At 35.8% G+C, this 13801-nt stretch overlaps 1 protein-coding gene across 5 annotated transcripts in view; it reads right to left on the minus strand.

Moving 5' to 3' along the window:
- The window catches only part of LOC121415232 (ras GTPase-activating-like protein IQGAP1), a 153867-nt gene that overhangs the window by 12522 nt on the left and 127544 nt on the right, over positions 1-13801 (minus strand). For all 5 annotated transcript variants that reach the window (XM_041608409.1, XM_041608413.1, XM_041608410.1 and 2 more), the window contains 10 exons: positions 13097-13171; positions 11435-11584; positions 10237-10377; positions 9304-9388; positions 8279-8443; positions 4244-4311; positions 3313-3445; positions 1827-1929; positions 780-921; positions 332-419 (listed from right to left, as the gene is read on the minus strand). In XM_041608409.1, the coding sequence (XP_041464343.1) occupies positions 332-419; positions 780-921; positions 1827-1929; positions 3313-3445; positions 4244-4311; positions 8279-8443; positions 9304-9388; positions 10237-10377; positions 11435-11584; positions 13097-13171 (1150 nt within the window). The remainder of the gene's footprint in view (positions 1-331; positions 420-779; positions 922-1826; positions 1930-3312; positions 3446-4243; positions 4312-8278; positions 8444-9303; positions 9389-10236; positions 10378-11434; positions 11585-13096; positions 13172-13801) is intronic.

Consider the following 13801-nt stretch of genomic DNA (forward strand, 5'->3'; position numbering starts at 1 on the left):
ATTTCAGAAGAATTGAATTTCAAGGCAAGGTACTTATTTCGACAAGATTATTAATCATATCAATTCTAACATGCAAAAAGCAAAAACTGTCACAACTTACCCCGCCTTCCCCTACTTATTTATTAAGAAATTTATTGATTGATTTGTTCACTTACTCACTTATCCATCCATTCATTTAATCATTCATTCCTTCATCCATCCATTTCTCTTTTTAAACTAAATTTCTTTATAATTTATTTCATTTATCATCATCATCATAATCATCAAGGGGGAGGTACACAAAATTATTTCATAAAAAAATAGTTCTTGTCATTGGTATAAAGGGTGTTACCTGGTCTTCATTAGCTTCTGTCTGTAAAATTTGTTGTATGGTTTCCCCTGCTTGACATCTGATGATATCAACAAGTAACCTCTTGGTTCTAAATAAAATGGCAAAATGGAAAGAATATATCAGGTTCTAAAAAAAATCATTGATATCATCATCATAATCATCTTGCACCTTATTATCCCCTATCTTCCTCCTCCTCCTCATCATCAAAGTCATCAAACATAATAATTTTCTGTATTTGGTGAAAAGCACATTTTTGTTCTACATCATCATCATCATCATCAGCATCATCATCATCATCAGCATCATCTCATCATCAGCATCATCATTATCATCATTATCATCATTATCATCATCATCATCATCATCATCATCACCATCATCACCATGATCATGATCATCATCATCACCATCATCATCATCATCATCATCATCATCATCAGTCCCTTACTTAATGAATAGCCTCTTCTTGTCGCTGTCATCGTCTTCATGGATCTCAAACTTATTGGTGAGAGTGAGAGAGATCTCGGTCTTAGCCATGTTCTGGACCAAAGCCTCTATCTGTTGCTCCGGTATGTCACTTGGAGTATCACCTAGAAATAGAGATTAAAGACCAGGGGGTGTTACACAAATCAACTTGTGGGGTGTTGCAAGAAACTTGTGATCAATTAATTGCAAATTTGTGAATGGGAGTTGATTTGCTCTTGCAACAAAGAGTGTAATCTTGATTTACTACATTTAAAAGAAATCAATCAACTGTAAAACTGCAACAGAATATTTGCAATTAGTTGTTATATTTTTTTTTGCAAGACCCCCCAAGAGTCATGCTTAAATGCGAATGCACATTTAATACGTAACCTGATCATTGGATACTCGGCAGTGCACATCCCACGGGCATGATCTGACCAACGCGGTGATGTGTTATTATATACTGCATGCAACTGAATTTTGAGTCCAACTCTTAAGTCACACTTAAATCTTTGTGAAACACCCTCAGGTTTCATTTGGTTAGAAGTTACAGGAAGAGTCTGGCTCAGGATATAATTTATACAATCTTCCCCTTACAGATCAGGGAGCTGTCTTGTAACTTTGCTATTACGGCAATTACCATGGAAACAGGGCTCAGCAACCGATCAAATTCAAGCTTTCCATAGTAGTTGCAAGAATGGCAAAAATTACCACAGCTGTTAATCTTCATGTTCAGGTGTTCCTCAAGCACATTCCAGCATTTCCCTGTACCCCCCTGAACATCATAGTACTTCCCAGCATTTACAAGTTTTTCCCAGTCTGGGCTGGATATACCTAAATTTCCCCAAAATAATGAAATTGCCGACCTAAATGGGATAAAATCAGATTTAATTTTTTTTAAGCCTACTGACTCGATTGACATCTATTTTAAAACAGATTTATATTCATATCCATATCAACACAAAAACATCTATCAATAATCATTCTAATGAAAAGAAGGAACATATATATTTGTTCTTATCATCTTTACCTAAGATATCTTCTACAGAAGGCACCTCTCCGAGATCTTCAAGGAGTTCATGAATAGGATCATTCTGATCCGAGGCAAGCACCTCAAGATTCTCTAGAAGTTGCTGTGAAAATCATAGAAAGACAGCAGAAAGGGCAAGAATATTAGTGTAAGAAATTGCATCAGTTATAATCATACGAACATAATACTTATACGAGTATAAGTACATGTAGAAGATTTTCCAATATATGTAATACTCTGAAAACATATTATTTGGAATTAGAAATTAATGAATACTAATCATAACCCATATATTGTTTACGGATTAACGGTTACACTTTGTAATTCCGAAGGTTCTTTATTCCAAAGGTTCATAATTCCGAAAACACGTAAATTGCCTATACCTCGATTTTCGTTGTGGCGTACATGTAATTCCGAAGGTTCATTAGTCCGAAAACAAAATGAGATTCGTAATTCCGAAGGTTTGTTAATCCAAAAACGAAATGAGGTTCGTAATTCCGAAAGTTCGTTAGTCCGAAAACGAAATGAACAACGAACCTCATTTCATTTTCGGATAAACGAACCTTCGGAACAACGAACCTTATTTCGTTTTCAGATTAACGAACCTTCGGAACAACGAACCTTATTTCGCTTTCGGATTAACAAACTTTCGGAACATCCGAACCTTCGGAATAATGAAGCTTCGGAATTACGAATGTATACGGGATTAACAATATGATTAGAATAAAAGCGAATCCAACAGGGAAGACTTTTAAACGGAATGTGACTTCTAGTGTTACCAAAGAAATCTTTTTAAAACAAGGCTTCTGGGGGCCCATTGCATAAAACTTTTGCCTTAAAAAGCTCTTTTTTCATGTGTAATTTTCAATGGCATAATTTTGTTTGCCCGAGTTTTTTTTTATGGCAAAAGTTTTATGCAACGGGCCTCTGGTAAGTGTTTCATCAACATTTGTAATCTGATGAGTTGCCAATTTGAGCTATTTGTCCTGGTTTCAATTGGATGAAAAGGTATTACTATGGTAACTGTTGAAAGTAAAAACTTTTTGGTACTGACAGCTTACATGAAATGGTCCCCAGATATACAGTAATTCTGAATATCTATTCCATCAGGGGCCTGTTGCACAAAACTTTTGCCATAAAAAACTCTGGCAAACAAAATTATGCCATTAAAAATCACACTAAAAAAAAATTGCCAGAGTTTATTATGGCAAAAGTTTTATGCAATGGGCTCCATGAAGTATTAATCTTATTCAAGCCATCTGATATCTTAATTATACATTTAAAAAAATGACAAAAAAAACCTTAACATTTCTTCCTAATGTTTTCAATTAAAACATACATAAAAAAAGCAAATTCTTTATTTTCTATCCATAAATAAATCTTGCATATAAATTTCAATTTATTATTTGCTTTTACATAGCACCCTCCATCTAGAAATAATTTATTCCAAGACACCATAGTCTGTAGAAGATAGGAGTCTACTTACTGCATGCGTATCAATGATTTCTTTGACAGAGATGAAGACGATGGGTTTGGATGGATTCACAAAGTCTGAGTATTCATTGATGTTAAACTTGACCTCTGGCTCTGGGACATCACACACTTTCCTACAGAAATCCCTGATGAATTGAAAAAAAAATAAATAAATGCATCGGGTGATGTTGATTTTTTATTTTTGTTCAATGTACAGTGACGATGTAAATGAGAACATACAAATAAAAAAAAAAAAAGTCACTTCAAAAAAAAAAAAAAAAAAAATGCATCAGGTATTGCCCATGAATAGATGACCCCCCAATGATTTAAAAGATGAGAATATGATAATTGTTTTGGGTAATACCCATGAATAGATAATATTCATGAAGGGTTTGTTTTTTTAACTCAAAACAAAACAACACTAATTTTTCTGGCCTTGCTTTATGTGGTCAGCTCTATCACCAGCTGCAAGTCTGCCAACGTATCTCCATATATATACAGAAAAGGGTCAGTAATGTTACTAATATTTCATTTTATTTCAATTTATTTTCATCTTCTACAAATAAATGGCATAAACAATAATTTAAGAACATTAAAGACCCAAGAGAAATAGAGAATAGACCCATCTACCCTTTTAATTTTCTTATCCCACTACATTACTCTCATCAAATGCCAGCCCCAAGAATGCATTCTTTCACAGAAAATTGCAGTTTTCCTTGAAAGGACTGATAGATAGGTTGAATATTTTCTCATGCATGTCATACATTGACATATATTTATCCTCTACACTTTTGCAAAATTTCATTACCAGTTGACCACATCCATATCCATATTTCTAAGTGGAGTTGATCAATAATGTAAGGTCTCTTTGGCAACATATTTGAAAGGAAGGAAGGGTAATAAGGCAATGAAAGTGGTTTGCACTTTAAAGTTAAACCACTTACTTGAATTTCTCAAAGGACTTGATGACTAGATCATTCAGTTTGGTAAGATGTAGATTCTCCTCAAGGAACTGAAAATATAAGTGTTGAATAAATGCTGTTAGTTAAAAAACCATCATGGTATATCATAGCCAATAACGATGTGTAAGTATACTGTATATACATGTATAGTTAAAAATGCATACATAAAACTGAAAAACAGACTTGGCATGAAATATGTTTTCCACTTCCAGAAATCTAGTGTGGATTTCCAATTTAATTCAATTCTTTATTTCATAATTGAAATAATACATGATTGCCCAATATCCAATTTATAAAGGTAGCCCCTGAAAAAAGTCCCTTATAATTCTGAAATAGCCTAAGAAAGGGAAAAAAATAATCTCTTGATACTTTTAAGGTCTGTTTTTTTTCCCTACCCTGGTTTGGACAATATCTTCTTATTGTGGAGGCCACCATACTTCATCTGCCACCCCAAAATTAATGAGCAGACCAAAACTAATTACTGAGCTTGAAAAAGTACATGCTACAGTGCAAGCATCGAAATTATAGGTAACTTTGTAATATTGATCCTCAATAACCCACTCAAATACTTGATCCCACACCCTCTGATTGCTTGGTCGCTTCGCTCCCTCGCCGAGACTCAGCCACCAATCATCACAAGAAATCAACACCTACACTGTATGCCTACTAGAATTCAAGATCGCGATTAAACTGTATAGAGATCACCCTCGGTGGCAAAAAAAGAAAATATTATTTTTTTTTCAACTTTAATTCCAAAGGTGTCTTCCATGCAACTGCGAGACATCTCGAGGGAGAAAAAAAAATCACATGCAAACCTTGATTCTCGATTTTCATTAGATTGCAACTAATACTGTGACAAAGCTGAAATTAAAGGGGTACTCCAGGCTGAAATTAATATGATTTGAATGGAAAAAGTAAAATCAGAAAAATACTCAAAACTTCATCGGACAAGGTACATGTATAACAAAGTAATGACAAAAGGTTTAGCATTATTTCCAGCTGTATGCATATAATTTCCTTAAAATACCAATCATCACTTAATCATCATCAGATGTTGAAGAAATTTTCAATGTTTTGCTCAGTGAACTCAACTATTTATTCAAATGAAATTATTTTCAGCCCAGAGTACCCCTTTAAAAAAGAATCAAAAGCTTTACCCTCAGATATCATGGCAACTGGTCTGCCTACATAGATTTGATATCGGTATACCGAAAAAAAAATCAGAATCCCATGGACATGAAAGACTTTTATAGGCCTTAAATATCTCGTTATTGTAGCCACTGTATTCATTATTTCTGATCATAATGTCACCAACTAAAAGCTCTCCATGATGAATAAAACCCAGATTAATTTCACCATGAAAGTCTAGCCATAGATAATATAAATGTAATAGCATCCCCTGTCCTGATTCACAAACAACCCATAACTTTTAAAGCCCTTTATCCCTGTTCCTATTATACTCGGTGTCAAGTTTCTAAGTATTTTATATACTGTATGTCAGAGTAATGAAAAGCAGGATATACTTCAACTGATGAACAAGAATGCAAGTTGCTATTGAAGATTTTTGAGAACCAAAACGCAAAATGCAGACATCACCATCATTCATAATTTTCTTTGGCATGTTTCAAAATATGTTTCAAACACATGCTTTTTCCCATATCTCTCTTTATTGCTTTGAATATTTGAATCTTCAAGTGATGCAAGTACTGAACCAGATATACTGTTATGTTTTTCCTCTGGATCTTTAGAAGTGTACATTAATTCAAAATATACATCATATCAAGAAAACTTGAAAAAAAAAACACAACCATAATTATTCTTTGTGTTCTACCTTCTACCCTTTCAAGAATTCTATTTCTGTTTTTCTTGTTTTTTATCATTTTGGTAATAGAAAAAATTAATAATGATAAAAAACAACAATGTCCACAGTTTACTAACAGAGAATCTTTTCTGATTAACATTAAAATTCATATCTAAATGTGTATTGATCAATGATTCCCGATATATGTATATTTCTTGAAATGCAGGAATAAAACCAAACCAAGCAATATTCAAAATTCCCCATGTGCAGGAAGCATTATGGCTATGAAACCAAAATTCTTGGTGCTTGTTCAAGCTACTAAAGTGCAGGAGTATAATACTCTACTGTATGCAGATTCTCACATGGCGGGTATTCTGAAGTCGGGTTTCATTTAAACTCTGCTTTAAAATTGTGGTTTAACTATGGAGAGCCAACCGTGACATAAATCTTAAACAGTAGAGGTTCATAGCATCAGCTCATTTGACTCTCAAAATCATTCTTGACTGTCTGGGAATGGTAACTGAGATAATTGGCTTCAACATTAAAGAATTAGGAAAGCGCACAGTAAACGTAAGAAACATAACGTGTGAACAAATTTTGACATGTTTGGCTTCCCATAGTTTTAGCAGAGTTAGACCACGGTCTGAGTTAAACCCAAATTCAGAATCGTCCCCATGATACATTAATATCCATGGGTTCATCCATCAGGCCTGAAATTAAAACTCAAAATCATATTTTTTTATTTGATCAAGATCCATGCTCATGCAGCATTCCTGGTCAGACGACTTACTCCTTCCATTGACTCCATGAGTAATGTACCAAACACGGGAAATTTCTGTGGGAAAGGTGGGCGGTTCCAATTAAAAGCAATATGCGTATGAATGAAAAGTACATCCATCTTCTTCATCAGTGCCATTATCATGAAAGGACTTGGGAAAGTCTGATGACTTATTTCCTTATATCCTCCATCTTGGCAAATTTAAGATCATCATCATCACCATCAACATCATTATCATCATGATCGTCACTATCATCATCATCACTATCATCATCACCATCATCATCATCATCACCAACATCATCATCATCACCATCATCATCATCATCACCATCATCATCATCATCATCATCATCATCATCATAACATCATCATCATCATCATCATCACCATCATCATCATCATCATCATCATCATCATCATCATCATAATAATCACCATCATCATCATCATCATCATCATCACCACCATGATCATCATCATCATCATCATTACAATAATCACCATCATCATCATTATCATCATCATCACCATCATCATCATCATCATCATCATCATCACAATAATCACCATCATCATCATTATCATCATCATCAACATCATCATCATCATCATCATCATCATCATCATCATCATCATCATCATCATCATCATAACATCATCATCATCATCATCGCCATCATCATCATCATCATCATCATCGCCATCATCATCATCATCACCATCACCATCATCCTCATCATCATCATCACCATCACCATCATCATCACCATCATCATCATCATCATCACCATCATCATCATAACATCATCATCATTACCCAAATCATCATAATCATCATCACCATCATCATCATCATCATCTTCATCATCATCATCATCATCATCACTACCACCACCACTATAATTTTTATCACCATCATCATCACCCCTACAAACACCAACATCCCAACACATCACCACAACCACCGCCACCACTGCTGCAACTATGACCATCAGTCCAGTACTACCATCATCATCACTGTTTCTACATCACCACCATAAACACCGACCACCATAGATGCCACCATGATCATCACCAGCACTACCATCATCATTACTGTTTCTACATCACCACCATAGACGCCGCCATGATCATCACCAGCACTACCATCATCATCACTGTTTCTACATCACCACCATAGACGCCGCCATGATCATCACCAGCACTACCATCATCATCATCACTGTATCTACATCACCACCATAAACACCGACCACAATAAACGCCACCATGACCATGACCAGCACTACCACCATCATAACCACACCATCACCACAACCACCATAAACACCAACCACCATCATAAACACTGCTGTGATCATCATAAGCACTACCATCATCATCACCACCATCATTACCTCTCATCCCTGTTCATATTCCATCCTCCCATCCTCACCTGTTTCCCTGAAGCAATGCTCTGAAGTACTTTGGTGATCGATCCCAGGTTCCTCCTCTGTTCCACCGTCATCATCTTGTCCACCCCGATGTCGATGATGTCGAAGGCATCAGGAGCCACGATGGCAGGATTCATGTACCTATAGTAGATCAGGTTTCCTACAATCTGTAACAGTAAGGGAAACATTACTAGTAAATCACCATCCATTTCATAAAGATATTTTTGGTGACTTTGCCATTATTGTAACTACTATAAAAGCAGGCCTGCCAACCTTTAAACATACAAAATACATGTAGGACTGATTCATATAAAAAGAAAAGAAAAGTCACAGCATATGATGCAGTATTTGGAACCCTGGGGTACCAAATAATAATCCGCCATTTTGTTGAATTATTTATTTTATTTTTTGCGCTGTACCCTGGGTTACCAAAAATGTGTACAAGTATATTTTAATGTTTTGTACAGATTTTTTTTTCTTTTTAGTGATCTTATGTAACAATTAATGCATGCAAATGATAACTTTATTCTATTTTTTTACTCTTATTGGCATAAGATTGTATCAAAGAAAGGAAATAGGCGTTGTGATCATTGTCCCCATCATTGTCATGATTGTCGCACCGATCGTACGACCGTGATCACCATGACAACAATGTAACTGTACACTATTACAACACGAGATGGCGCTGCACAACGCCATACCCCGGGGTACTACGGTACCCCGATGTACGGCGTGGTGCATCATATTTCCCATATATGACTGTACATAATATCTGAACAAAAAAGTTTTCTTTCCCTATATGATATAATGTATATAAAAAAATTCCCCAAAAGGAGTAACTCCTTTAAAATAGGAGCAGTTGGCAGGCCTGTTAAAGAAAACTTTATTATGATTGTCTTTGCCACGGTAGTTGCCATAATAGCAAAGTTACCGGAGTTACTCGAGTCTTTTTGAAACGGGCCCCAGGTAACTTTTTGTTCCTGCTGAAAGCAACGTATGAGTTGTACAAAATTTTATCATAACATACCTTGAGAACCTCTTCATCTGATGCATCAGGGAATTTGGCATGAAGGGACTCCCGCAGGACTTTGGCAATGTAACGGATACCATACCTATTGCAAGGAAAACATCAGCGAGAAGAAACAAGGTCAAATAAAGACATATATAATTTCATTGTGTATGAATTTTGGGTTTTAAAGATACATATTTTATTTAAAAAAATATTCAAGTCTGGGGACTGGCCCTTGCCAGGGGTTTTAGGTCTGCGACACAATGGCTCATTTCTTGCAACAGTCTGGGCAAAATTTATTATCCTCTCAAATCGAGGAGCCAATCCCTTGAGCTGCACACACAAAGCCTTGTTATTGTAATACTGGGAGGTGTAATATGTGTACTCTTATAAATGCACTTTAACAGACTATGCATTGATTCTCTCCTGGGCAAGTGGATCTAGGGCGGTATTTATTGTCTGAAACTGCATCTTCTCCATGAAAGAGTTGTAATATAGTGGTTTTAACTCTCATCTTGTGGTCAGAGGTTCATGATCATCCCAAAGCGGCCTGGCGTCCTTTGGCAAGGCGTCAATCCACACTTTGCCAGCCTCCTAACAGGTGCGAATTTCTGTGTTACTGGGACAAGGGGGCCATATAATAAAGCTGTTCGTGAGTTAAGAGTGACTTTAAGAACGACTGGTGATCCTTTCTTGTGGTAAATGATATCATTAAATGTTCATTGGTGATCATTTAGCACTTAAGAAAGGATCACCAGTCATTTGTGATGTCGCTCGTAACTTACTAACAGCTTTATGAAATGGCCCCCTGGGCCCTGATGCAGGGTATCTTTCATGGATCCTTGATTTTGATTGGCTGATGAGCATTGTTACCATGGTAGTACCATAACAACTGTTATACAATGACGCCCAGGACATTTGGAATTAGGAACAGGGAATAGGAGTACTCACGGTATCATTTCAACGGATGAGATGATAGCATTGAGGAACCTCTTGCTGACTTCACCAAGCTGTGTAACGGATGCATCTAATCTCTCCAAGACCTCCTTGTGTTTCAAGGCTTGATCTGATGGGACATCGTAAGGTAGCTTGCTGTTGAAAATAAAAATTGGAAAGAGGAATACTTACATTTTCCATTTAGGTGATGATTGCATTATCATAGACATGGGCACTCATAATCCTATTCAAGTTGCGGGTGACAAAATATATCATCCCTCCACATAATACATGTAGCTTTACTGCTGTTGTCTACACAAATGATCATTTAAGGCACTGCAAATCATGTCAATACACTTAGAAGTCAATTTTGCACATTTCAACGTTGATGAAGAAATAGTAGTTATCACTCATACACTTATCATTTCTCTTTATTCAGTTCTGAGCCAAACTGACGGAAGGGTCTCAGAAGCTTACAAATATTGACGGTGAAAATCAATAGGTATTTGTTGTCTGCCAGCAGCAAATTTGACACTTTAACAAATAATACATGCCCTACGATGGCGGTCACCGGTGGACTGCCCGGTTTGACTCAGGCCTTATTATCATCATTACCTAGCTTTGTTGTTGTTGGTATTATCATTGGCATTATCATTATTATTATTAATCTTATCATCATCATCATCATCATCATCACCATCATCATCACCATTATCACCACCATCATCATCATCATCATCATCATCACCATCACCATCACTACCACCATCATCATCATCATCACCACCATCATCATCACCATCATCACCATCATCATCATCATCATCATTACCATCATCATCACTATCATCATCATTACCATCATCATCACCATCATCATCATCATCACCATCATCATCATTACCATCATCATTACCATCACCACCACCATCATCATCATCACCACCACCATCATCATCACCATCATCACCATCATAATCATCATCATCACCATCATCACCATCATCACCATCATCACCATCACCACCATCATCATGATCATGATCATCATCACCACCTTCATCATCACCATCATCATCATCATCATCATTACCACCATCATCATCATTACCACCATCATCATCATCATCATCATCATCATCACCATCATCATCATTGCTATCATTATCATCATTGCTATCATTATGATTATTTTTCTACTTTTTATTTATACCTGGCTTCTCCGGTCTGTGTTTCCATCTGATTAATCCACTGCTTGTAGACCTCAACAGGATTGGTATTGATGTTTAGATTCTTATCCTCCATCACTCCCTTTACCAACGGCTGGAGGATGTCCCTCAGTGAACTCTGACCTTTCTGACCTCTGTCATAAAAAAAATAAATAAATGTTTGATAGGACTCGTTCAGAAAATTCTACTTCATTTGGTATTCACATATAAATATTTATCAAATACTTTTTAGAAGCAAAGCAATTTAAAAATTAACAATAGCTATCGTATCTTGTGTTCGGGACAAATTTCTCCTTTACAGTACATTTTCTTCCTTGCTTCAGCAATCTATTGCCAAACAGGGCATAGGGTACCAAGGAATATCACAAACACTTGTCTTTTACTCTTAAAGGATAACATAAATCAGAAGAAACACTTAATTCCCCAGGATTCGTCGAAGGAATGTCACACAATTTCACACGTATCTATTGATACTGTACATGCAGAATTGATTGTTATTGCCACTACTATTCTATCCCTTAAGCATTTGGAAAGTATTTTGGGCAGACAAACATCTACATAGGCCTATTCATTTTCAGGTTCAAAGCTGTAATGTATACGTTTTTTTTTCTTCTCTAATTTGCTTTGAAGCGCTTTAGTATCTAATCAAGATGGAAAGTGTAAATCCTACATGTATGGCACATAATCTGAAGACTGGTTTACTTTAATCTCTGGTCCTAAGTCATGGTTTAAAGGTCAAGTCCACCTCAGAAAAATGTTGATTTGAATCAATAGAGAAAAATCAGACAAGCACAATGCTGAAGATTTCATCAAAATTGGATGTAAAATAAGAAAGTTATGACATTTCAAAGTTTTGCTTATTTTTAACAAAATAGTTATATGAACGAGCCAGTTACATCCAAATGAGAGAGTTGATGATGTCACTCACTCACTATTTCTTTTGTTTTGTATTGTTTGAATTATACAATATTTCAATTTTTACGAATTTGACGAATAGGACCACCTTGCCTGAAGCACAAAATGTTAAAATAATGGAATTCCACGTGTTCAGGGAGGAATGAAACTTCATTTCACATGACAATGACAAGAAAATCAAAATATTTCATATTTCAAACAATAAAAAACAAAAGAAATAGTGAGTGAATGACATCATCGACTCTCTCATTTGGATGTAGCTGGCTCGTTCATATTACTGTTTTTGTGAAATGAAGCGAAACTTTGAAATGTCATAACTTTCTTATTTTACATCCGATTTTGATGAAATTTTCAGTGTTATGCTTGTTGATTTTTTCTCTTTTTATTCAAATCAAGTTTTTGTTGGGGTGGACTTGTCCTTTAAGTATGGAAAGCAATTTGTTACATAAATCTCTAAAAGTACAGGTTTAATTTATCAGCTCATCTGTTATTCAAATCATTCACACTGTCTGGGGATAATAACTAAATTGGTTTTCTTCGCCATTATAGCGTGATGATGTAAGGACAAGAAGCATAAGAAACAAAAAATGTTACCAAAATTTCTTCTAATAATTTAGCACATAGTTAGACCATGGTCTAATTTAAACCAGACTTCAGAATACAGACCTACCATTTAAATCTTATGTATTAAGTATTTTTTGAAATAAGAGTTATGATATACTTAGCGTTACCTGTTGAATGTGACGACCATCCTGATGACCATAGGGTTTCCTGTCACAATCTCCATCATTCTATCAACTTTGGAACTAAAACAAGCAAGGAAAAAAAATTGATAAAACATCTTCAAGAATTCATCTGCATCATCATATCCGCCAGCTGGTTCAGCAATGATGGGGTTAGATGATCTGAGAATTAGACCATCTGCTAGAAGACCAAGTTGGCTTAGCCATGGTGGTGTTAGACGATCTGAGAATTCAGACCATTTGCTAATAGACCAACTTGGTTTAGCCATGATGGTGCTAGACGATCTGAGAATTCAGACCATTTGCTAATAGACCAAGTTGGTTTAGCCATGATGGTGTTAGATGATCTGAGAATTCAGACTATCTGCTAGAAGACCAAGTTGGTTTGGCCATGATGGTGTTTTATAGACAACCTAAAAATTCAGACCGTCTACATTAGACTAAGTGGATACATACCAGCAAGGAGCATACACCTTGGAACTATTTAAAGGAGGAATTAATGAAGAGGTCCTGTACAGCTTCTTACCATATCACTACATTGAAAGAATTGTTTTCCAGGACACCAGCGAACATGCAGCAAGCATTAATGGTATCAAAACCATTTAATAACAGGAAAGGGGTACATCACAGAAAAAATAAAAAGAACAGGGGTGGGGTAAGGTCTCCCCTCAGGCACGTACAACACTTATCATC

The sequence above is a fragment of the Lytechinus variegatus genome, chromosome 5 (genome assembly GCF_018143015.1).
Source record: "Lytechinus variegatus isolate NC3 chromosome 5, Lvar_3.0, whole genome shotgun sequence".
Taxonomy (NCBI): domain Eukaryota; kingdom Metazoa; phylum Echinodermata; class Echinoidea; order Temnopleuroida; family Toxopneustidae; genus Lytechinus; species Lytechinus variegatus.